Source organism: Camarhynchus parvulus, chromosome 20 (genome assembly GCF_901933205.1).
Source record: "Camarhynchus parvulus chromosome 20, STF_HiC, whole genome shotgun sequence".
Classification (NCBI taxonomy): Eukaryota; Metazoa; Chordata; class Aves; order Passeriformes; family Thraupidae; genus Camarhynchus; species Camarhynchus parvulus.
In genome coordinates this window covers 8176403-8200016 of record NC_044590.1, presented here as the reverse complement: position 1 = coordinate 8200016, position 23614 = coordinate 8176403, and the positions used below count along the sequence as shown (strand labels likewise).

Below are 23614 nucleotides of genomic sequence, written 5' to 3'. Positions count from 1 at the left end.
GAAGAATCAATCACCTTCTCTATTGAGTTATGACTGGTTCCTTCTCTATTGAGTTGTGACAGGTTCCTTGAGAAACTTCTAGAAGGACTTTGTGCTTTGCAGTTCTTCATTTGTTTCATCAGTATTAAATTCCTCAGGACTCTCCTGTAAGGGAAATGGTTTATAATACTTATAAAACTATTATAGGCTGGAGGCTTGATCCAAAGACAACCAGAGGCTTTGGTGGGCTTTGGAACAGACCTTAAACCAAGAGGGAAATACAGCACGCTCAGACAGACTGTCCTGGGAACTGTTAAATAGTAGCACAATTCAAAACTATCAAGTACAAGTGAAGCAGCCAGAGGTTAATAGTTTCAGAATCTCTTAACTTCAGTAGTGTAGGAAGTGTTAATCTCCAAGTAAATTAAGTATCAAAACCAAAATTCTCCATAAAAGAATTCACATGCCTGTAATTAGACATGCATATGCTTATAATTAAATCTCACACATGATGATCTTGGTTCTCTCTGTCTTCCACCAGAGAAGGTGTGAGTTTATGTGATCCTGACCATCCTCTGGCCAACATTTATCTCCCAGTATCATCCTGTCTGTTGCACTGGTGGAGCTGCAGGTGCTTAAGGAATTAGTCTGTGAAGTTGTTCAAGATGAAGAATAACACCTCTTTCTGGGGTGATTTTTCTTGAAAGATGGGAGGAGGAACACCAACCACAGCTTCAGAGATTAGGGTCTAAATTCCTGTGTTCTTTAGCTACTTACTCACAAATGGTTGTGTCTGTTGCCCCTTCCTTGGTGATGGCAGCAACAGGCAGCTGTCCAAAAAATGAGAAAAAAAGTGGAGAAAGAACTCACAAAAAGTCATGTTATTAATGGTTAATGCTTCAATGCATATTTTCTGACCTGACTTCATGGGAAAATTCTCTTTGTTTTCTCTGTGGCTCTTAACATAACATACATATGGCCTCCTCAGGGCATTGAGAGTTACTCTCAGGTGTTTAGAAAATAGTTTGCCCACAGCACCAGTAGCAGTTAAAACCCAAAATGTACTGAAAGTTGAAGCCTGAATGAATAGCCCAGCCTAGGCTGCTCCTTTTTTGTCCTCTCCTCCCAAGCCCTTTGCTGTACCCCATGGATTGCAGAGTCATCAGAAATTTGGTCTTGATTTCTTTGCCATAGGGTGACAAGAAAAGGCAACTCCCCAAAAGTTCCAGAGGCAGGTAACCCTGGGTATTATGTTCAGGGGATTTATAAAACCTGTTCTGCAGCTTTCTGATCGCTGAATGGGTGCAGAATATTTACCATGTGCCTACAGACCTCAGCAGATGGAGACCTTTGTGGCTTTTTGTGGTGTCCATGGAGCCTTTTTAATCCTTTGGTGTGTGTGATGGAGCTCCTGCTCCACAGGGAGCTCCACAGGGCTGCAGGCTTGGCCAGGTCAGCAAAGGTTTGTCCCCAGATCATTGACTGAACATAGTGAGGAAAAATGGCTCAAAATCCATAGCAAAAGCTGCTGGGCTTTCACAGGAGTTGGCTAAAAGTCAGGGGGCTTGTTTGACACAGCAAGGTGAGCACAGACAGACTCGTTTGGTGGTAGTAATTCAGAAACAATATGAGGAGATTGCATGAAGTCCTTTGCCAAAAATAATCATGACTCTATTCCTCTTTCCCCAGCTGGGATATTTGCAAGATTGTTCCATAACCTGTGCTGTCTAAGCCTTAAAATTTCTCAGACTGAAAGAGATGCAGAAATTTTTTGTTCAAGCATTATACTGCAGTTTCATTCTCATGCTTTTTGAAGAACTGGTATCAAGAAAAAAAGGGAGCAGTGGGAGTGTTGTTTTCCCTAATTTGAGGGAGCTCTGTGAAGCCCATACCTTTTCTTTGTGTTTTGTATTGTTCCAAGAATGTGTGTTCTTGTTCGGTGTTGCATCCCCACCTCTTGGGATTGAAGTGTCCAAATGACTTGTGAGTAAAGTAAAAACTGGAGTTAGAAATAATTTTTATATGCAAGATACTCCAAAATCCTGGAATCAAATGACAAGGATTTTATTTTAGTCTGGACTTAGGGATTTGAACACATAGGACAGTCTAAATTCTTGAATTGTGTTGGATCTTTATCAGCACTTTGACAATGCCTGCTAATACCTGGGAGTTCAGCTCTATAAAATTCCCTGTAAGAACCATGTAATTTCTGAGATTGTTCAGCATTTGGAACTAGTTCAAACTAAGAAAAAAACACACTGCAGAAAATGTGTAAAGCACATTATGTCCTGGTTTAAAATCAGAGTCATGCAAAGCCATGCTCAGTGGAAGGGGTGTAGCTCCGCTGTGTGACTCTGCCCTGCGAGCTGGGGCTCTGTGGTTGCTTTATGTGGAGCAGCCACTCTGCACTCAGTGAGGGCTTGCAGTGTGCCTCAGAGGTCCTTGCTTGAAGCAGAGGCTGGTTTTCTGTGACAGCCCCTTTTTTTAATGCTTTTGTGTTTCAGAAGTGGCAGCATGAGGTTTACTCAAGCCGTGAGCAGACAGGAGGTGCCCTCAGCTTTCCAGCCTGTGCAAACATGGGCTTGGCCTCTCTGATGAGAGACTTGCAGTCACCCAGGAGAGGGCCCACCAATCATAGCAGGACCTTTTGGAGAGAGTAGCCAAAGCTTCTGCTTGGCCCAGTTGAGGACAGGACATAAATATGATTTTCTAGCATTGGAACAAATGTTATAGCTGCTGTATGCTGGCTGTGAACTGGACTGTCTTGTTCTCACCAGAAATGATGTTGTGGATCTAAGAAACCTTATTCCTCAAAAGTTTCACTGGCTGTTACATGTTCTTATGAAAAGTTTTCCTTTAAATGAATTATAATTTCCAATTAAAAAAAAAAAAAAGTCATTGAAAAGTTCCTCCTTGGCTCTACGCGAGTTCCTTGTAAAACCCTAGGTTTGATTTTTTAATTTCTTTTTTTTCCCCTTCCCTGGCTTCACTGAATGCTTCAAGTAGCTTGTGCTTTTCCCTGCTTTGTTCTCTCCCAGGACCCTAAAGCCAGGACCTGATTGAAACACCATGGGGATTTAATCAAATCTGCTGGTGATTCATGCTCCTAATGGCCGAGCCTGTCCTTTACTGCTTTACAAACTGAGAAGGAATAAAACCCCATTTTATTGCTCGGCTGTTAAAAACTATTTGTAGAAGTTGCTAAGGTTCAAATCAAAAGGGGCCTCCCCTGAGAACTATTAGTTAATTCTGAGTGCCAGGGCATTGCTTTTTTCCCCTTCTCTCGCTTGAGATGTGGCCTTATATCATGACTGCTGCTCAAACATCTGAGAGTTTTCCATTCCTTTGACAAACATGAGCCAAAGTGCTTAAGGACATCTGTTTATTTTATTTCTTTAATGAGAAAACCTTCCAATTTCTTCCTGGCTCAGCTGTGTTTATTTACATTTTGTTAGTCATATGTGTGGGGCACCTTGGGACGTTCAGGACCTGCAGAGGCCTCTGCTGAGGGCTGCTAGCAGGCATCCTGGGCAGAAAGGCAGAATAAGCCCTTCCTAAGGAAAACACAGCCCTTGGAACTCCATAAAATAGATTTTCAAAACAAATAGAGCCTAATTCACTCAGTAGATCATGGATTAAGTCAAGATGAATACAATTTGGAAAGGATTTTCTGAGGAAGTTGGAGATTTTTTTACCCACTGGAGGCTAAACCTTGTGTTTAATGCCTTTTTAAGTTAAATTAAAGAAGCATTCAATCACTGCAGGTAATAAAGAAGTCTGTTACTTTAGACATGCTGCTATATCAATTATTTAGCCCATTATTGGAGAGAAGGGAGTAAATAATTCCGGCCATTTGATTGTTTCAAATGTGTATTTCGGGAGCAGACATCTGTGTTTATCATTGGGATGAGAAGCAGCAAAAGCAGATCCCAGCAGGTTGGAGGTGGCACAGAGATGCTCTGAGCTCCTGTGGATGTAACCCCTTGTCCTGGAGCTTAGGGGAGCAGGAGGGGTTCTCAGCAAGCTGCACACGTGGCATTCGGGGCTATTAAAAGATTATTTTTGACATAAAATAAATAGCAGAAACAATGCTGGCTTATTAAACAGGCTCGAGGAAGGGGAACCTGCTTTGGTTGAATTGGGACTGAAATTTTAAGGGGAAAAAGTGAAAAACCAAAGGGACATGACTTTTCTTAGGAAGCTGCATGTGCAGAATATGTCATTGTGCTGAGGATTACACTCCATGGTGTGTTTCCACCAAGCTTTCCAGAAGTTTTGTGTTTTTCACAGGGCTATCAAGGGCTTTCATACAGAAATGCAGTGACTTTCCTGTGCTGAGGGGAAGGAAATGAAGATTAATTTGCTTTAAATTCCACTCCTTTTTCTGAAATGCATGCCACATACAGTAAAAAGAAATTATTTGTAGGGTTTTGGTCTTGAACCTTTTGTATTACTAAATAAAAACAATTCTGATTTATCCTCAAGCATCATGGCCCAGCTTTTAACCTGTATTGAAGTACAAATTCCCACAGGACTGGAATCCACTTCAGGCTTGATGGGTTCAGACCCTGCATAAATTAGTGTGGTCCTTGCTGCCTGTCCCTAGGCACAGTTCCTTAGCAGAGGGAGGAGAGACTTTTCACCCTCTGTGTGACCCTAAATGTGAGATTTACTGGCCTGTGTGCCCATTTGGTTATTGGGATAATTTCCAACCATATGTGAAGAGACATGACAGTAAAAGGAGTTGTTCAGTAGACAGTAAGAATTGCCCCTAAAATCACAAGAAGGGTGAATATGAAAAGGTATCTGAAGAAAAGGGATTCAGTTACATTTGCTCTCCATCCTGGCCTTCCCACAAGGTCACACTGTGCTGTCTTATGACACTAATCATTTAAATTGAGTAAATTGTCTCATAAACCTGGATGTATCAGTCTTTTCATAAACAATGTCTTTATTTTGGTGGGAAAAAGTTTGGACCCTGAAAAACTGAGAGGTTCTATTTGAAAATGGATGGTCCTTTCCAAAAAAGCCTGAAGTGGAGCCCCTTAAGTAAATCACTTCTGAAAATGGCTTTTGGGTCCTCAACTAGTTTCCTTACTTCAAACAACTTTTCTCACAAATACTCACTCTCACTGGGAAAGCTCTGAGAGGCTCAGTCTGCTGTAGCCTGTGTTATTAAAGAGATAAAATTGCAAGCTAAGCTACTTAGGTGTAGTTAGTAAAAGAGTGAAATGTGGTTTTTTCCTGAAAAAGACATGAATTTACTTGAACTAGAACTCATGCACATGGTTAATTTCCCATTATTCTGGGAAAGTCTTGTTCATGTCTCAAATTTTGATCAAGGTATAAAATGTTACAACGAAAGGATGATTATTCTCACAGACTTTTTTTTGTTCAAACATGTGGCCGTGGTATTTCTATCTTTGAATTTTTTTGATTATTATTTTTTTTTATGCTACAACCAAGCTGGTCCATTTTCCAGGCGTTTCCAAGTAATTAAACTCAATTAAAACTATTAAATTCTTTCTTTTGGTGACAACTTTGTTATTAACAGATAACCACAAGGAGGAGATTTAACTTGGAAGGCCCTTGATTGTACCCTAATCCGTCTCTCACCTCTGGCTGACACCTGTGGCAGATAAACCCTATAGAATAGGAGTCTGCTGAATACTCTTAATTAATACTTTCTTCCTTGTAGAAAAGTAATTATTTGCTCACGGCATAAATAGGTATTTGGCAGGGATTTAAAAGGACTGATTAGTTTTAAATACTGGGGCTTTATTTTGGTGGGGTTTTTAAGGGAGGCGATGGTGTCTGAATCCAGGATCCACTGACTTTGTCCTGACAATCCCAATGTCGAGGTAATTGTCACGTTGCTGAAGAGAGCAGAGTCAGACAAGAAGCAGATTTGTTATCTGTGTCAGAGGAGCCAGCTCTGCCCCTTTGCTAATGGCCTGCAAGTCTGAACAGGGAACCTGCAAGGCAGAGCCTTGGAGAGGGCTTTGGAGCCAGGGCTGGAGTGACTTGCACTTGAGAGATTGCCAGAGATAAATCTGCTTCCCTCTTCCCTTCAGAGCCACGGTGTGCAGGAAGGGAGAGCTGGCTGTGGACATGCAGCCTGGATCAGCTGCAGGTGTTAACAAATACATGGCTTTTAGTGCATGTGCTAGGGCAAGGAGGAGCAGTGCACGAAAAACCAGTGTTCCAGGAGATCTGGGGGAAGGTGGTTTTAATGCAGAGCCCTTGGGAGGGTGCTGGAGGTGCAGTTTGTGTAATTCAAGGGTGGTTTTAATGCAGAGCCCTTGGGAGGGTGCTGGAGGTGCAGTTTGTGTAATTCAAGGGTGGTTTTAATGCAGAGCCCTTGGGAAGGTGCTGGGGGTGCAGTTTGTGTAATTCAAGGGTGGTTTTAATGCAGAGCCTTTGGGAAGGTGCTGGGGGTGCAGTTTGTGTAATTCAAGGGTGGTTTTAATGCAGAGCCTTTGGGAAGGTGCTGGGGGTGCAGTTTGTGTAATTCAAGGGTGGTTTTAATGCAGAGCCTTTGGGAAGGTGCTGGGGGTGCAGTTTGTGTAATTCAGTGCCCCAGGGCTGCTGTGGAGGTAGAGCCAGCCCCTCTGGCAGTGAGGGCTTCTGTGCAGCTCAGCCCCTGGAGGGGCTCTGGGGACCAGCACAGTGCACATTGCAATATCCTGGCAGGAATTAAAGCTGATTTGGGGGTGCATGCACATTCTGCATTCCCTTTGCTCTGATAAATACAGAGCAGTGGGAGTTTAGTGTGGTGTGAGCAGATCTACCTTCCCACTGCTGTCGTAGGGAAATATTTGCTTGCTCACCTCCAGTTTTCATGGAAGTTGTCTTCAATACAAACTGAAGGCTGTTCAGCAAGGTCCTTTTGGCAATCTTCTGTCATATTATTACTTGAGACAAAGGTTAAAAGTGAAAACTAAAATAGAAATTAATTTTAGGTGAGGTATTAGTAGCTCGGAGGACATAACTCAAATTGTAGTTTTTAAAATACAGTTCACTTCAAATGTAGAGAACTACTTCAAAGGTTAGAAACACAGCATGAAAGTGGCCAAGCTAAGAGCAGCACTGGCAACCAATGTGTGAGTTTGTGCCACTGGGATATGAAGGAAAATGAGCTCCTTGCTAAATGGGTGCTTAGTCTTCCTTCACAGCACACGGGCTGCTGCTGCCCATGTTTTCCTCGAGTAGGAATATGTGCTGAACAGGCAGCAAAGGCTCCCCAAAGCCAGTGGATGTGGAGCTGGGGCTGGCAGTGCCTCACTTGGAGTGGAAATCGCCTCCCTCACAAGGGGTGGCCATTGCCAGCAGTGGCAGCAGCCCATCAGAAACAGCAGGGACATGTCCAAGGATGCTCTCTAGAGAAAACATTTCTGAGCAAAATGTTGAAATAGGACTTAGTCTTTGTATGTTTTGATCCCTTGTTGTTTATGAAGCAGCAGTAGGGACTGGGGGCTTTTTTACCTCTCGGTTCTCTCAAGGTGTGCCCTGAGGAGAAATGGGCAACTCTGAAACTGTGACTCCTGTTCTTTAGGAGTGGGAGTGGGGAGGGTGTGTTGAGAAGGAATGAATAATTAAGAATGATCCCTTCCCTCCTGACGCTTGTCTCCCCCAGGTTTCCATGGGAGGCAGCTGTTGAGGCTGTGCATGGGAGGATCAGGAATGCTGGGTCTGAGCACCAGGGGCTTGCACTAAAAGTAATTTGTGGGGCTGTTACAGTTTGACCCTGAATGAAACTCCACCAATGGAGCATGGCAGAGATGAGGCATGTGGGGATACTCGGTGCTGCTGTAAGTTTTATTTACAAAAGGAGTTTATTGCCTGTTTTGCACCCCTGCCTCTCATTGTCCTTGTTTGTGAGAGCATGACTCGTAGATTAGCACAGGGAGGACCTCGCTCTTCTAAAGTTACTAAACAAGCACTGAGAGTTGAGTTTTTAGATTAATCTGTTTTCACTGCAAAAAGTGGTTCCTGGAGGAGATTTGATTTCAAGCTGTCTGTGGTCCTTGGGCTTCCCATGCATCAGGAAGCATTGGCTGGAGGTCTTAGTCAGGAGCTCGTTCCCAGGGCTCCTGAGCACCCTTTTCCTACAGAATGATGTTAGCAGGGATCCCTGGGAGCTTCCCATTGCTCTGCTGAGCTCACACTGCTCCTACATGGGCACCACGGGCAGCACAGAGATGTCCTTTGGTGGCACAGGGTTTCTGTGCCCAGGAAGAGCACTCCATCAGCATCTTCACACAAATTTCATACTCCTCTTTCTGATTGTTTACACACTGTACAGAGAATTTGGATACACTGATCTCATTTTGGTGCAGCCTGATTTTCTTGTTTATTCCCGCATCAACTGACAGCTGTAGCAACTGTGTCTTTCCTCAGGGTGGGCGCAACCTCAATCTGGGATTGGTGCTTTTAGATGCTACAGCACTGCAAATAAAGAACTGCAGGAGGAACCCTGGCCTCATGCCTCTGGACACCTCTGTCACCCTGGGAGTGCTGGTTGGCCTTAAAACTTTATCAGCCTCTTTAGGACTTGGAATTGTGCCTTGCTGTGGGGGAAATGTCCACACTGTGGAAGCAGTGGTGCCAAATCATTTCCCCAAATGACTTCTCCTCTGGGTGGTAAAGTGCATTTTTCTGTTTTGTTTTCATTCCATCACATTCTGCATCTCAAGAGAAAGATTTTTTTTTCCCCCACCCCCTCTCATCTACAGTTTGGTTTCCATATTGTTTAGTTAAAGAGAAGGTAACTTCATACACTGTGGAAATGTTTCCTACTCCCCATTAGTGATTAATACCAATAAAGCCAAAATGAAACTTAGAGGATAAATGACAGATAGCAACCAATGAGATTTCCTGAAAGAGTTTTAAAGGCTAATGATCCTTGAAATGTATAAAAATAAATTGGTTCATTAAAAACCATTTTACAAAATAATTTCTTCCTAGCAGCATATTTTCTTCAAAACAGTTCCCCCGTGTAACTACACCTGGGTAGTAAAATTTGATTCAGTGCTGCTCCTATGGGGCCACAGTGAAATGCCCTGATTATGTCTGTGTCCCTGTGCCTCATCAGGGGAGCAGGTTTGGGGCTGAAAATGAGAGACATGTTCAAGGCAGGTCTGTTGGAGTTTTTACTTTGTGCCCTTGTTTGTGGGGCAGCAGCAAGAACGTTTAAACGTGGGTGACAGAGTTCTCTGTAATGGGCACAGGGCTTGTGAGTCACACATGGCTGCAACCACAGCCACTCTGCTCTAATTAAAGAGAACTTCACCAGGAATGTGCAGTAATTAGCTTGGTGTGTAGTGCACCATCCGTGTCAGCAGTGTCTGCCACAAAGGTTGATTGAAATGTGCTCACCCTCCCTGCATTGTGCTCCCTGTTAGAGCTCCTCAGCCACTTCATTACTGTGCTGTCATGCAACAACAGGACCCACAGAAAGCTGCAGAAAATTAGAGCAGAGACTCTGTTTGACTGGGTGGGTCTCCTCTGCTGAAGTCACACACCATGCTAAAGCAAGGCAGATTTATACATCAGAATGAGATGCCTGACCTACTGAAGATGAATTAACAGCAAAAAGAAAATCCTGTTGTGGGAATGTGGGCTTTTTCCAAGTTGTCTGCTGTTGTTCAGTTTGAACAGGCACAATGCTTTTGTGCTGTGACTGTTTATCAAATTAAATACAGATTATTTTTGCTTCTGTTTTTGAACTGTTTGATGAATGAGAAAATGCAGGGCTGGTAACTTTGCATCCATGTGTTTCTGTGCTCTTGCTGTGGATTTAGGAGCAAGGCTGGTTGTTTGGGGGCAGGAGGGGTGGTTGGCTTGCTGACTTGGTGGGGCAGTGAAGTGACAGCCCCTTCCACAGGCTCAGTGCTGTCTCAGCTGGGAAAAGCATTCATTTTCTAGGATGAATTAACCAAACTCACTTAAGCAGAGCTGCAGGTAGCACCATCCTTCTCCAGGGGAATTCACTAAAGGTTTTGTCACTGCTGTTGGCAGGAGCAGGATCTGGGTGTGAGAAAGTTCACTTGTGCTCATGAAGGTGCAGGAGATATTTTAGAGCTGCCAGCACATACATCTTCACATTCAGTGGTTTAAAAATGCCACAGGCAGCCAGAGCTTCTGCACCACATCCTTCCCTTCCAGGAGGCAGTTTGGGACCCTGGGAGGGGCTGGATCAGACCCACAGGTGCTTGGGCTGGGAGCTGCAGGGACAGGAGAATCCCAGGGAGAAATGGGCGCAGTTAGGGGCACTGGGGGCATTGCCATTCCCAACACCAGCTGCAGTGACAGATGAACCTGTCCTGAATTTGTGCTGTGTCTTGTCTCTTTTTTTTTTTAATTTTTTTTTCTTTTTTTTTCTTTTTTTGTAAATTTTATGTTATTTGGTTGTTTTAAGCAATGTTATTATTTGGTGTTGCTGCCATTGGAGCTGCAGTTGAGGCTCTGCAAGGCTGCTGCCCTCAGCAGCAGTAGTTGTATTGGGCAAGGATTTTACTGTGTTATTTAGGATGGGGCTGTTTTAACCCTGCTGATGCTGGTAAATAAGTAGGCTGTTCAGTGGGAATGGAATTGTTGCTTTGAAGGATAAATAGGAAAGAATCACCCTCTGCATGTTGTGTTGCTGGGTAATACCCCCAAACCAGTCACTACTGATTGTATTGAAACCAATTTTTTTTTCTCTAACCTACTGAAGCAATTTTGCATAGTTTCAGGTGTTTAAAGGAGTTTTGTATCATCTGAAGTGTGTGGGCTGTTAGTGGTCAGGGTGAGTCACAGACATCCTTCAAAGAACAAAATTTTGTTTATCTAGGAGAGCAAAAGAAAGGATGGAAAAATCATGTTAATGTTAAAATACACTTGAGAAGTAAAATTAATAAATGTATCTTAAGAAATAGGAATGTGTAGATCCTGGGTTTGGTCTAAGATCCCCCACCCCCCACACTTATCCCCAAAAAAGAAAATCAAAGTGAATGGAAAAAACCTGATTTTCCCCTGACAGGACACCACAACCTCTGTGAGGATAGGTCTCATGATGGAAGAAATGATCTTCAACCTTGCAGATACACATCTGTTCTTCAATGACCTGGAGGTATGTGGCTGCTTATTTTATTTAACATCTTTCTCTGTAATCATTTGCATGTGGTCTACAAACTTGGGAGGGTTTGGCCAAGAAACCTTTTACTTTTGACCCCAGAGAAGTGGACCTTAGTTGGCTTATTGGAAGCATCCCTTTGACACCTCCATTCTGGCCAAGATTTTTTTTTCTAAACAGTCAGTTAACAATGATGGCTTTTTGCAGGTTTACTAAATTCTTAAATTTCTTAAATGTAATAATTTGCAGGTTTATGAAATTATTACTAAATGTAATAATGACATTGCTGCTTCTCCTGAAATTTGCTATTTAATAATTTTATTCAGCTAAATTGGCATAGATCCTATGGGGGCAGACAGCAATTAGCTATGAGCCAAAGCAGAGGTTTTGAAAATGTTGCTCTGTTTTGAGGAAGGTTTTGCACAGACAGAGCAGGAGGTTCTGCTCAGGATCAGGAATACTGCAGGATGAAACTGTGGGAGTTTCACTGTAATAGATCAATAGGAAAAATTTTTCTTGCTGGTGACATGGTTAGACCTGAGTATCTCTCATACAAAGCAAAAATCCTTTAGAGTGTGTGGTAAAAAGCAGGCAAGGTGGTGCTGGCAGAATGCTGAGGAGCAGCTGTGCAGGGTGGAAATGTGCTGGAATTCGCAGCCAGAGCACTCAGCTGCATGGATCAGGACAGGGTGATGAGGTGGGGTTTGAGCCCTGGGCACCTGGAATCAAAACACTGCTTGGAGGCATTTGGAGAAGGAAAACCTGGCATCCCTGGGCAGACTTCTGTGCTCTTTCATTTTTTTTTCCCTTCACTTGAAAAAGGAAGAATTTGTTTCTGTGCCAGATGAAAAGAGAGAACTTTTTCTGTGCCCGAGGAGTTCAGTGGGAATTTCTGGTTCCTTCAGTGCTCGATTGCAGTGTGGTCCCCTCTGTCAGGGGAGGCACAGCCTTTCCTGCCCCCTGGCTCTTGCAGTCTTGACGTGTCACTTGCTGAGAATTGTTATTTCCTTTCAAAGACAAGCACCTGAACGGACAGATTTTTTTCCTCTTTCAGCTTTTTTTTCATAGAGGGAGTTTGTGATGAGGGCATGGAAAGTACAAAGTAAAATCTTTCTCTTAGGGAAAAAAAAAACCAGAGCTCCTCTTTGGGAGCCCAGGGCATTATTTAAGTAGTGATAATATTTGCTACAGAACCATCACCTTTCACCAATCAGATCTCAATATGTGACGCAACAAAGCTCCATGTCCTGCAGTGTGACCCTACAAAACCCCTCTGCCTTTCTAGACTTTTGCAAGGATTACCAGTTTTAAAATAAGTTTTCTCCTTTTTCACTTACTGCCCTAAAATTTTAAATGAAGCAGCAAATTGTCTGGCCTTCATCAAACTGTGCACATTTGTCAGTCAGTAACAGCTCTGGGCACTGGTGGTTTGGTTTTAGCTGAGCTTTTTCAATGAAAAATTGATGGATGATGGAGAATTAAAGAAAAGTAAATGTGCCTTACAGAACTTTACTTTCCAAAAAAGCCATGTCAGTTTGGAGGAATTTGCAGCCACAGGGTCACCCAGAGTTACCCACCCTACTCCTTCATTTAGGATGATAAATAAAAGCCACCTTTGTGTATTCACAGAGTGGTATTTAAGGATCATACATCACTGAGTACTGGGCTTGAAAAAGTGCAGTGAATGACATCCTTAAAAACGAAAAAAGGATTTGTGAAACCCAGCAGAGGAATAGATTCAGTCGTGGACCCACGAGCATTACCATGTACATTAGCACCATCATGTGGTGCAGTGCTGGCCTCTGCCAGACAAAATGAGCTGAAACTGCTCAGGGCAGAAACCATTTCTGAGCATCTCTTGTGCTGGGGCTCAGAGAGCAGGGGGAGAGTTTCCCATCTGAAACCACAGCAGGAATCCTCTGAAACACTGAAATGCTTCTCTGGCACAAATCCAGATTCAGCCATTCTGGGGGGTCCAGCAGGCTGGAATAACCAGAGCATGGCTGGCCTCAGAACTGACAGTGGAACAAGGGGAAGGAGTGGAGAAAATGTCACCCATCCTTTCAGAGAGGCAGGTTGGACAAGGAAATCAATGCCCTTGCCTTAGCAGAGGGGAATGGTTTGTTCTCCTGGCTGCAGTTTGCAGTGCTGCACAGAGGAGAAGGTGCTCCCAGGGTGCAGAGCCCTCCTGAAGCATTCCCAGGAAGTGCCTGATGAAGATAAAACATTTGTCCATAGGTACAGCAAGGTTTGCACAGCCCTTGGTGGAATTTGTGTGATCCTCCTTAGTCTGGTGAGGATGTGATGTCACCTGGCAAAAAACTGGCTTCAAAATCTGAGATAGGAGCCTGAACTGGAATGTAACCTTTTTGTTGTCAAAAAAAAAAAAATTCTGAAACTCTGGTTAGCCAGGGCTTTATCTTTTCTTAGGATCTACCCAGAAGGGATTCAGGTAATTGTTTCCTGGATGCATTAGCTGAGTGCATTTTGGCTGTGCAGTTCCATTCAGGAGGAGCTATTCAGATCCATCCTGCTTCAGCCCATCCTCTCTCAGTGCTGCAGTGCAGTGGGCAGCCAGGTTCCAGCTGATTCACCCCAAAACCCGGGGTGGTTGTGTGGGAGGAGGCTGATCACTGGTCCCCAGGGCAGGGGGGTGACTGCAGAAGTTTTAGACTCCTACTGAAAACTTTCAGTCTTTTTACAGGAAGGGATTCTCTGTCAGCAAGTTGAGTCCTACAGGCAGATGAAATCCCTACAGTGTGCAAGTGTGAGCCATGCAAGGTGTTTGCACAAAGGGCTCTGATCATGCTGCAGAATATACCAGAAAATATTCATCTGGCAGCAGATATTCTCCCTCTCTGCTCCCCTTTCTGGGGAAATGGGGGGGAAAATAATTTACACAGGGTTAAAAATCAGTGAAGTTAAAATACAAACTGGCCTTTCCAGGGTTGTGCTTTTTTTCCCAGATGCCTTTTGTTCACAGCACAATGCTGGCTAAAGAACAGCACCTTCCACCCCCAGCCCCTCTGTGGATATTATTGTCTAGCTGTCTGGAAAACAGGTATTAAGGACAGGAGGACTGGCAAGGGGATGAGGAACTGACAAACAAGGGGATTAGTGTGTGTTTACAAGTTGCTGCCTTTGGGAGCCATCCCTGGAGGTTTTGTGTTCTGGGAAGTGTTAACCCCTCCTAATGAGGGATGCAAGCTCCACTGATCTGCGAATCCATGAGATGTTTAAAGCTCTCTAGCACAGCCCTGATCCCCAGATAGACTATATGTGCCTTTGTAAGTTGTTTTTATACCTGCATGAGACATTCCTTGGGAGTGCTCAGAGGGAATGTGAGGGATAACAGAAGCAGCTCTCAGGAGCCCTGTATTTCACAAGGAGGCAGCAGAGGCTTGCTCCAAGCCAGCAGTGCCATTTAAAACAGCTCAGGCTCCTCTGAATGTGCCTGGTCCCACCTGGAGGCAGCTTTGCAGCACCCAGAGATATTCCAAGAGTAAAACCAGCTCAGTGCCCAGAGCTGCAGGGGCTGGCTGAGGGCTCACACACGTGTCTGAGCTGCAGGCTGGGTGTGCCACACACCATCCACTGTGAGATCCCAGCTTAAAACCAGCAGGGAGGGCTCACACACTTGCCTGAAGTACAGGCTGTGTGTGCTAACGCCATCCCCACTGAGATCCCAGCTGAAGAACCAGCAGATGTGAAACCTGGGCCAGGTTTCCTTCCTGCCATTCCAGCAACCTCCTCCTTTCAGCAGCTGAGGTGTCTCAGTGTGTGTGATTCCCCTCTCACTGGGATGTCAGGGAAGCCTGCAGGGATGCAGGAGCAGCCTGTGAGCAGAGGTGGAAGGTGCAGGCTGTGGCTGGGGTAACACGAGAGGCGCAGCTATGAGGTAGCGTCTCAGGCAGCGTCAGGGTGTTTTATTAACTCAGAAATGTGATAGCTACTGTTGTCACACTTCAGTGTACAGAACAATCCATTCACAAACGAGAAAAACAGATCCCTGCACAAATGCCTTTCCCCTGACTTCATGCAGTGGCACAGCTGGAGTGGAGTGGGCTGACCCCAGCGTGGTTCACAGCAGCTCTGGGGCTGGAGGAGAGGGGTGCCAGCAGGGATCTGCTGTTCAGCTGCTTGGCTGCAGTTATATACAGCAATATATACTCCACTGATGGGTTCATTAGAGGGCTGATGAGATGAGAACAAGATGCATTTGTGTGTCATTTTGAGAATTATCTAAAATGCTGCAGAAAATCTCATTAATATGGACAAGAATATCTGTCGTGTTTTGCCATTGACAACAAGTTTGGTTACTTGTTTTGGGATTTCTTTTTTCATTTTTTGAAAGGGGCTAGTTTAAAGTAATTCATCAAACTCATCATTGTGTAAGGAAGGTAAAACAAATTCTGTGGTTTGCAGAACACAGAATTTGCTTTTAAACTCTGTTGAAAAATCAACCAAAATAAAAGATGGTGTTCATCAGCTTGCAGGCTTTCTGTTCTGCTCTCACCTGTAAGGCTTATGGAGAAAGGAGAGTTAAGGTGCAGGGGGTAACTTCCCAGTTTTTCTCTTTCTAATCTTAATGCTGAGACTGGGAAAGAAACCAAAGGAATAACATTTCTCACATTTTTGAGGCAGGGCCTCCCCCATTGGAACAATGAGGGATTTTGGAAGATAAGATCTCGAGCACATACTTCATGCAGGCTGAGCTCCAAGTGTATATTCTGGTTAAATTTCCTGTGCACAGATTTCCTCATTATTGACACACATTATTCCTCAGCTCGGTCTGTTTGTTGCCCTCAGTGCTTCAGCCCAGCTTCTCTGCACATCAAAGGCAGCTCAGCCCCTCAGAGCAAGCTGGGAAAACACCAGCAGGACAGGCAGGACAGGCTCTCTGGAAATGTCCTTGGGACAGATCTTCTCCCCTGTAATTATGTGGGCACACACCTCCTGTCCAGAGCAGTATTCTCACAGGGGGAAAGGCTGCCAAGTCTCTGCCTTATCATGCATACAGAGTAGAAAAAAACCTCAGCTTTCCTGGGTAAACCACAAGCATCTCCATCTCTGTCTGCATAAGGAGTTCCACTCACTGTGTTATTCAAGAGCTGTGCCCTGAGATAACAGCAGATCTCACACACACTCTCTGTCTATTCATATTTTGTGCAAGTGCTGTGTGATACTTGTTGCTAACAATTAACTGGCTAGACTACAATACTACCAAATTGTAAGATTTTATCTCCTTGATATTACACTTAAAGTAATTTTTCATTACATAATTTCAATTTTTTCCCACAACATTTACTCACTATTGTATTTTTTTTTTCATCTGCCTCCTAGGACTGTGACCAGATCCACATAGATGATGTATCATCAGATGATAATGGTCAGGATCTAAGGTATGGGATGTCTCAGGCTGGAAGCTGCAGGACAGGCAGTCCCCAGCCATTTGGGAGTAGCAGGGGGCTGGCCAGCGATTCTCAGACCTGCGCTGTCTCCCCTCCTGGCTCCATGCTGTCTGCATTTATTGAGCACACACAAGTACAGAGTCCCCTCTCTCACGTTGTTGTGTCTGTGCTTTCTCTCAGGCCCTCACTGTGCTCAGCTTTGAACCATTCTGGGAAATATATCTAAGTTAGGTTGAGCTCCAGTCAGACCACACCAGTTTCATATATGATTTAACCAGAGAATTGTCACAGCTGTCACCAGAATGCTTCAAAACCAAACTGAAAGGTTTCCCACTGTCCAATCAGTAGTGGATGGGCTAAGTAGAGAGGAGTTGGACTTTGCCATGCCAGATCCTTGTTGAAACTTTCACCCAAACTGAACCAAACATTGCCATTATGTGTGAGTTGGCTTATCATGTTCATAGAAACTACTTCTGTACAATTCCATCTGCTTTCCCCAAAGTGTTGCCTGCAGAGCAACAAAAGGAAAAGAATGAAATGTGCAGGACTCATATAGAGCTTTGCAATTTGTGGTTTTATGGGTAATTATTGTGAGAAATTGATGCAGGAACAGGACATTTTTTTAGATCTGTGCTGCTAATTGTGCTGAAGATGAACTTCAGTTCTGTACAGCGTGTCCTGTGTGTGCCTCTTGTCCCCACATTTCTTTTCAGCCCTTTCCCCTCCCTGCTGGCGCTGTGCAGGCTGTAATTGCACTGACCTCTCCCCTTGCCTCCTCCCAGCACGTACAACTTCTCTGCAGATGGCTTCCACAGCTCCACTGCCAGTGCAAACCTGTGCCTGGGCTCGGGCGTCCACGGCGGGGTGGACTGGATGAGGAAATTGGCGTTCCGCTACCGCCGGGTCAAAGAGATGTACAACACCTACAAGAACAATGTGGGGGGTAAGTGCCACTGCCCAGGCCACCAGCAGGCCTTTCATCCTCCCAAAACCTGCAGAGCCTCTGGGGGAGGTGTAGGAGCCTCATGATGTGAGTGCTTCATGGTGAGCTGAGCAAGCGCCTCCGCAGTCACCCTGAAATGGGGATCTGTGCAGGGCTTGTGGGAGTCACACTAAAATACCTGGTTAGTGGTTTGAGAAAGACTCTTGTCCCACTGTGGGGGTTTGTTTTGTAATTTATTTGGCAGGAAAGCAACCTTCTCCAGTTTTCCAGAATGTTTAGCAGGCAAGAAAACAGTTCAAAACTAAATATGCCCTTTTTTTATACACAGCATGTCTGATTGCTGCCTGAAGGCTTTCTTGTATTATAGCTACTTGTTTTTAACTCCCTTAAAACAATACCACCAGAAATCAGGATTCCCTGGGTGCCATCATCTCACCTAGTTCCAGACAGGTCTTCCAAGAGACTCTCAGCTTCCTTTTCACTACCTCAGTACAGGGTTCCCTCTGACTAGAAAAAGAAAGAAGCAAAACTCAAAGCATCACCACAGCTTATTTATTGTTTGGAGGACAAGTCTACCCTGCATGCAGTGGAAATGGGGCATGGCTTTTCAGGAGAAACAAAACCATCCTGGCCTCAGGTGTGTCTCTGCCCAGGTCACTGCCCACTTTACACAGCTCTTCCATCTGCTTGCTCACTTCCCATGCAAGCTTTATCCTCGCTCCAAGAAAAGTGTTCCAGGGAGGTCCTGCTGTGTGTGCTTGACTGACCCATTCCAGCAGAGGGGAAGGAAGCTGAGCTGCAGCAGCAGAGGATTGTGCAGCAGCTGAGCCTCAGAGCTCAAGTGACATGGCAGTGACAAAGGAAGGCAGTGGCACCAGGGCCAAGGCAGGGGCAGTGGGAGAGTTCAGAGCACAGGCAGGTGCCCTTTGGCATTCCCATGCAATTCCCTCTCTGTGCTTTCCCTGCTTGCAGGTTTAATAGGAGCTCCTAAGAGGGAGACCTGGCTGCAGCTGAGAGCAGAGCTGGAGGCTCTGACTGATCTCTGGCTCACCCATGCTCTGAAGGCCCTGAATTTGATACATTCCAGGTAAGAGCAGCTCCAGGAATTGCCTGTGGTTTTGATCCAGGAGCTCCTTTGCTTCCTTTGTTTTCCCCCTCTAAACAAATTGAGACACATTTACAGGGCTTCGCTGGCCAAGCCTGTGGGAGGCCAGTCTGCACATGTTTGCCAGGCTGAATTATCAAGGGTTGGGGTGAGCTTGGGATGGGGAACTGAGTAAAACCAAAACAATCCTTGTCCTTGCCTTTCCTTGGCTCCCTCAGCCATAGCTCCATTTTCAGGTTTACAAAAGAGCAGAGGGAAGAACCCTTCTGTCCCTGAACATGCTCACTCACAGAACCCAGCACGGACATTACTGTGTTGTGTTTAAATTTCCACCAAAGAGATCCTGGCAAGCTTGCAGTAAGGCTGCATCACTGCTGCTCCTTTGGTTGATGTTTTTTTCATTCTACTGAGCTGATCAAAAGACATTTCTGGTATTCACATTATCTCCCTCTGGCTGCAAAATCCCCCATTGGCTCGGGAACTTCCAGTGGCAGGAAGGGTTTGCTTCCTACCGCCTTTCAGTCCAGGGATGAAAGAAATAAACCCAGATTTCTAATAACTTCTGTTTCCTAGGCCCAACTGTGTGAATGTGTTGGTCACCACAACTCAGCTTATACCAGCTCTGGCTAAAGTGCTTCTCTATGGGCTGGGCACTGTCTTCCCCATTGAAAACATTTACAGTGCGACAAAAACAGGTAAGAACAAAGTGACTGAGGCCTCACCTAAGGCAGGCTGAAGTTTTGTCCCTAAGTCATGCAATGAATGAGCTTTATTTTTAGCTCCCTACTTACAGATGTCTAATTCACATCCTGACTCCCACACTTAACCTAGTACAGACTGCAGAGGGAAAAAAAAGTCTAAAAAACACTTCTCAAGTGTCTCCAAGGGGAAGTGAGGCAGATATATAGAAATGTACCCTATGGAGCAGTGGCTGCTTGTGGGATGTCCAGCTGCACCCAGCTGGAAGGAAGGTCTGGTTGGACCTGTTAGAGAAACACTTTTTGGATCCTTTTCTCTTGCAGAGGGGTCAAGTGTGCTGAATGAGCTTTGTGAAGCTTTGTGAGTAATAAGTACTGGTAGGATTGGCTTGGGGCTTCTTTGTGTTCTGTTCTTCCTGGTGTGTTTGAACCTCTGAGGATTGCATTTTCATGTTTTTACTGCAACCAGAATGAACAGAAGAGGGCCCTGGAGACTGAATGCCAGCAGTGTCACATCAGTCTGCCTGCTGGTGGCCTAAGCAGGGCACCACAGTCACAAAGCTCACAGAAAACTGGCAGCACTTGCAGGTCCTTGGCTGGCAAACAAGTGCTAGTAACTGGCATGAGATGGAGAGGATCTGCCTCAGAAGAAGATGCAGTTTGAAAAGAAAGCAAAGAGTGCTGCAGCCAGTTCAGCTAGGGGATAACTCCAGATCCTGTGCCTGAATATTAGCTCTGCCTGTGGTGTGTGTCCAGCTAAAAAAATGTATCTGCTCTTGTGTTGCCCAGGGAAAGAGAGCTGTTTTGAAAGAATAATGCAGAGGTTTGGAAGGAAAGCCGTGTACATTGTAATAGGAGATGGTGTTGAAGAGGAACAGGGAGCAAAAAAGGTACAGTTTGTGGATGCCATGCTGGATTCTTCCAGGGTTTGATTGCAATGACCCTTTCTTTATTTAAGAATATAACGAAGCTCCCTCCATTTGAAGCTTACCATTTCTTAATATGTAAAATACTCAACAATCACCTTGTCAGAAATTCCATACTCTAAATCCCCCCCACTTTGGCAGCTGGTACAATATTTCAGGTAATTGCTGTGTCACATGTTCCAGGAATCATTCTTGCTTTATAAAGATGGTTGTAAAGACATGTAAAGGGAAATTCCAGTGTGTGATCTAGATGAGCAGGCAGAGTGAATTTCTGATCTACACATGCTGCTTTTGTAAATTCTAACTTGTTGGAATTAGTTTTGAATTACTTACTAGAATATGCCTATATTCATACATGTGTTTGTGTTTATGACTCATTGAGATCATGAGTGTAACTTCATTATAGCAAATACCAAAGGGCTTGTACAGAGTTGCTGCCTTCATCAACAGCTTCTGGATCAATGTGATTAATTTCACAAGCAAAATGAAATTAAAAAATTGTACTGAACACAAAGAACAGAAACTGCAAAAGCAGTGTGATCATGAATAATGAGAATTGGAACAGCCAAAGTTTTCATTTCCTAAACTTTAGAACAGAAACATGCCTGGAACTTCCATTTTTTTGGCTATACAGGGCCAGAAGTACAATTTGTTAATGGCAAACAATATTTGCAAGATGTCTTTGTGTATCCTGGGTCCTGTGCTCCTGAGGTGACTGGAGAAATGTGATGGAGCTTCCTTTGCTCCAGGAGCATTGCACATGAATTGAGATGCAGAAACTGGCTGAATGAGCTCCATCTTCAGCAAACTTTAATTTTTAACAGATACACAAATGCTGTAGCTCAGGTGATGTTGAAATATTCTATCACAGGAGCTCAGCTGTACAGCTGAACCTTGTGCTGGGGGACCTGGTATCTCATTCTCACTGCAAAGACTTTCCAAGCAAATTTGTGCCCTTTGGCTGCACAAGCCCAGGAACAAAGGGATCCCAGAAAATAAGGTGGGGGGCACGTGTTCTATCCCCAGAACTGAATCTCAGGTTATCTTCAAAGCAGCAGAAACCCAGGTTTTTTATAGTGTATTTCTCCAGGCCAGTGGAAGCAACAATATCTGCACCCACCTTGGAAAACCACCTAGAACTGCAGATGGTTTTGTAGCTCAGGAAGGGTTAAGGAGCTGTCAGGAAGAGCCCAAATGCAGGACTGGGGCTGAAGTGACAATGGCCTGCTGCTCGTGGCAGCTCAGTGCCACACTTCAAAGGCAGAGGGTCAGTGGACAGAAGGGCATCAAAGGCTGCAGGGGCTCCTGCCTGCCCGGGGAGGTTCAGCAATCTCCTCTGCTGGGATTCCAAGGGCCTCCTGTCCCCTGGCCCAAGCAGCTCAGCCATTAGCAGAGCACATTCTTTGCTGGGCTGTTGCCTCCTGTGATTGATGACAATCGTTAATCAAACCTTCTACACACCTGAGCTTTATACAGAAAAAACAAAAAAGGGAGGGGACAGGCAGAGAGCCTTTTGCTGCTCTGCTGACAGCACTGATAACATCTCCAGTTTTGTGGGTCATTTTTCTTCCCTGCCTGATGGGTGATAAATCTGTAACTGCTGAACAACAGGAGTGGCTGGGAGGCCAAGTTTTCTTCTGGTTTAAGAAAGAAAAACATAATTTAATGGAAGGGTTTTAATAGAAACTGGGAGAGGGGGAAGGAAATAACTTTTCCCCTTAAAGTGAAATTGTAGAGCAGTGGATTTCAGTCTCTTTAGCTGTCTTGGTTTGCTTTGTTCCTACATTTATAGAAAATGCAGTATGACCTACTCTTCCAGTTAATTGGGAGAAGGGGTTGTTAGAAAGCATTTTGATTGTGGCATTTTATCCCTTTATTTATATATTTATACACTGTAATAACTTCCTTTTCCAATAGATGGATTTAATTTACTTGTCTGTGAATCACTGATTCACAGTAGCTTCCACTACTGATATTCACTTAAAACTGTTTCTAGTAACACTGCAATTCTAGAAATATTCCTAAATAATTTTGGGGGGGTGTTGGGGAAAGGAGCAAAGTTTAACATCAGCCCACATCCTCCATCACCTGTGAAGCAGGATACTCCTAAATTATGGAGGATGTGTTTTCCTGTCTGCACAGACCAACAGAGACACTTCCCACTTTGTCCCTTCCTCCCTCCCCAAGATGAGCCTCCTTCCCTCTGGCACTGTGACAAGTACAAAACTCTGTTCCTGAGGTTACAAGCTAAGAAAGTTGTTTTGATCTCAGTATTATACAAAAACAGAAAAAAAAAACCTGCACTCTTTTGGTTTCACTCTAGCACAACATGCCCTTCTGGAGAATCTCCTGTCACGCTGACCTGGAAGCTCTTCGGCACGCCTTGGAACTTGAATATTTGTAGCAAACCCCAACATCTGAGCACTGGGAGGGCTTCACTCAGACTCTTACATCGGTTCCACCTATTCCTCAAGGTTTTCTTCGTTAAAAAAAAAAATCCCACAGCAACTGCAGTTTTTCTTTTTCTTGAAGGAGAACCCTTTCAGTGGAAGCCTTTAAGAACTTGCAGCCAAAGAATATTGTCTCAAGTCCTCCTTCCTTTGGACAGAGGAAAATGCTCCTGATCAGTCACTGGGATGCTGCAGTTGCTGGCTGAGGTGGAGGCACAGAGCTCTAATGGCCTTTTTGCCATCAGCAAGGCAAATGCTACAAGTCTGGGTCTCCCTGACAGCATTCTTGGTTTTCAAAGGGGCAGAGGACACAGCAAGGAGTCTCTGCACAATCCATCACATCACACAGGACCTTCTGAAAATAGGAGTGAAACTGTTGATTTTTTTTTGTTGTTGTTTTATTTTTTTGTATTTTTTTAATTTATGAACTAATCTCATTACTCTGGTATTAAGCTCTGTACCTGTTTTTCATCTGATTTTTGGGGGTTGGGAGGGGTGGGGAAAGTCTTACTGTTCTAAGTTAATAGTTCATTTCTCCAGAACAAACTCTGGGGAGAATCATATTGTGTACAGGAGTAGTAAGGACACGTGGTACTGCTGGTAAGAACTGTGGCTGTGGTTTTGAAGCTCACCAAGAGGGTACATGGACTGTGCCTGTGTCTACACGGTGCCTTATGCTGCCTTCTTGGGGCTGAGGATGGGGGAAAGTACCTTGTGATGAGTGAAAGGCATTAAATAAAAACATGTTTACATTTTGGGGGACTGGAGTGCCTGCCTTCTCTCCCAGCACCCTTGGATCTAAAGGTAGCAGGTGCAATGTGTGCTCCCCGTTTCAAGTCTAGCCTGGTAGTGTTGCTGTCAAAATATTTGAATTCTCTGGGCCTGGGTGGATCTCTTAGATTGAAAATGGCTGATTGTTCCTTGCTGTGGCACCAGGTAAGGTCGGAAGGACCAAAGCCTCTCTGGAAGGAGGGGTCAGGGATGCA

General features: G+C 44.6%; 1 protein-coding gene across 6 annotated transcripts in view; it reads left to right on the top strand.

Annotated features, from left to right (window-relative positions):
- EYA2 (EYA transcriptional coactivator and phosphatase 2) overlaps positions 1-23380 on the top strand; it is an 88253-nt gene extending 64873 nt beyond the window's left edge. For 4 of the 6 annotated variants that reach the window (XM_030963327.1, XM_030963326.1, XM_030963325.1 and 1 more), the window contains exons 10-16: positions 11003-11092; positions 16439-16497; positions 17289-17449; positions 18422-18536; positions 19128-19249; positions 20042-20142; positions 22502-23380. In XM_030963327.1, coding sequence (XP_030819187.1) covers positions 11003-11092; positions 16439-16497; positions 17289-17449; positions 18422-18536; positions 19128-19249; positions 20042-20142; positions 22502-22582 — 729 coding nt within the window. In that variant the 3' untranslated portion in view covers positions 22583-23380. The remainder of the gene's footprint in view (positions 1-11002; positions 11093-16438; positions 16498-17288; positions 17450-18421; positions 18537-19127; positions 19250-20041; positions 20143-22501) is intronic. The other 2 variants (XM_030963330.1, XM_030963329.1) reach the window with 1 other exon arrangement.
- The last annotated feature ends 234 nt before the right edge of the window (positions 23381-23614 follow it).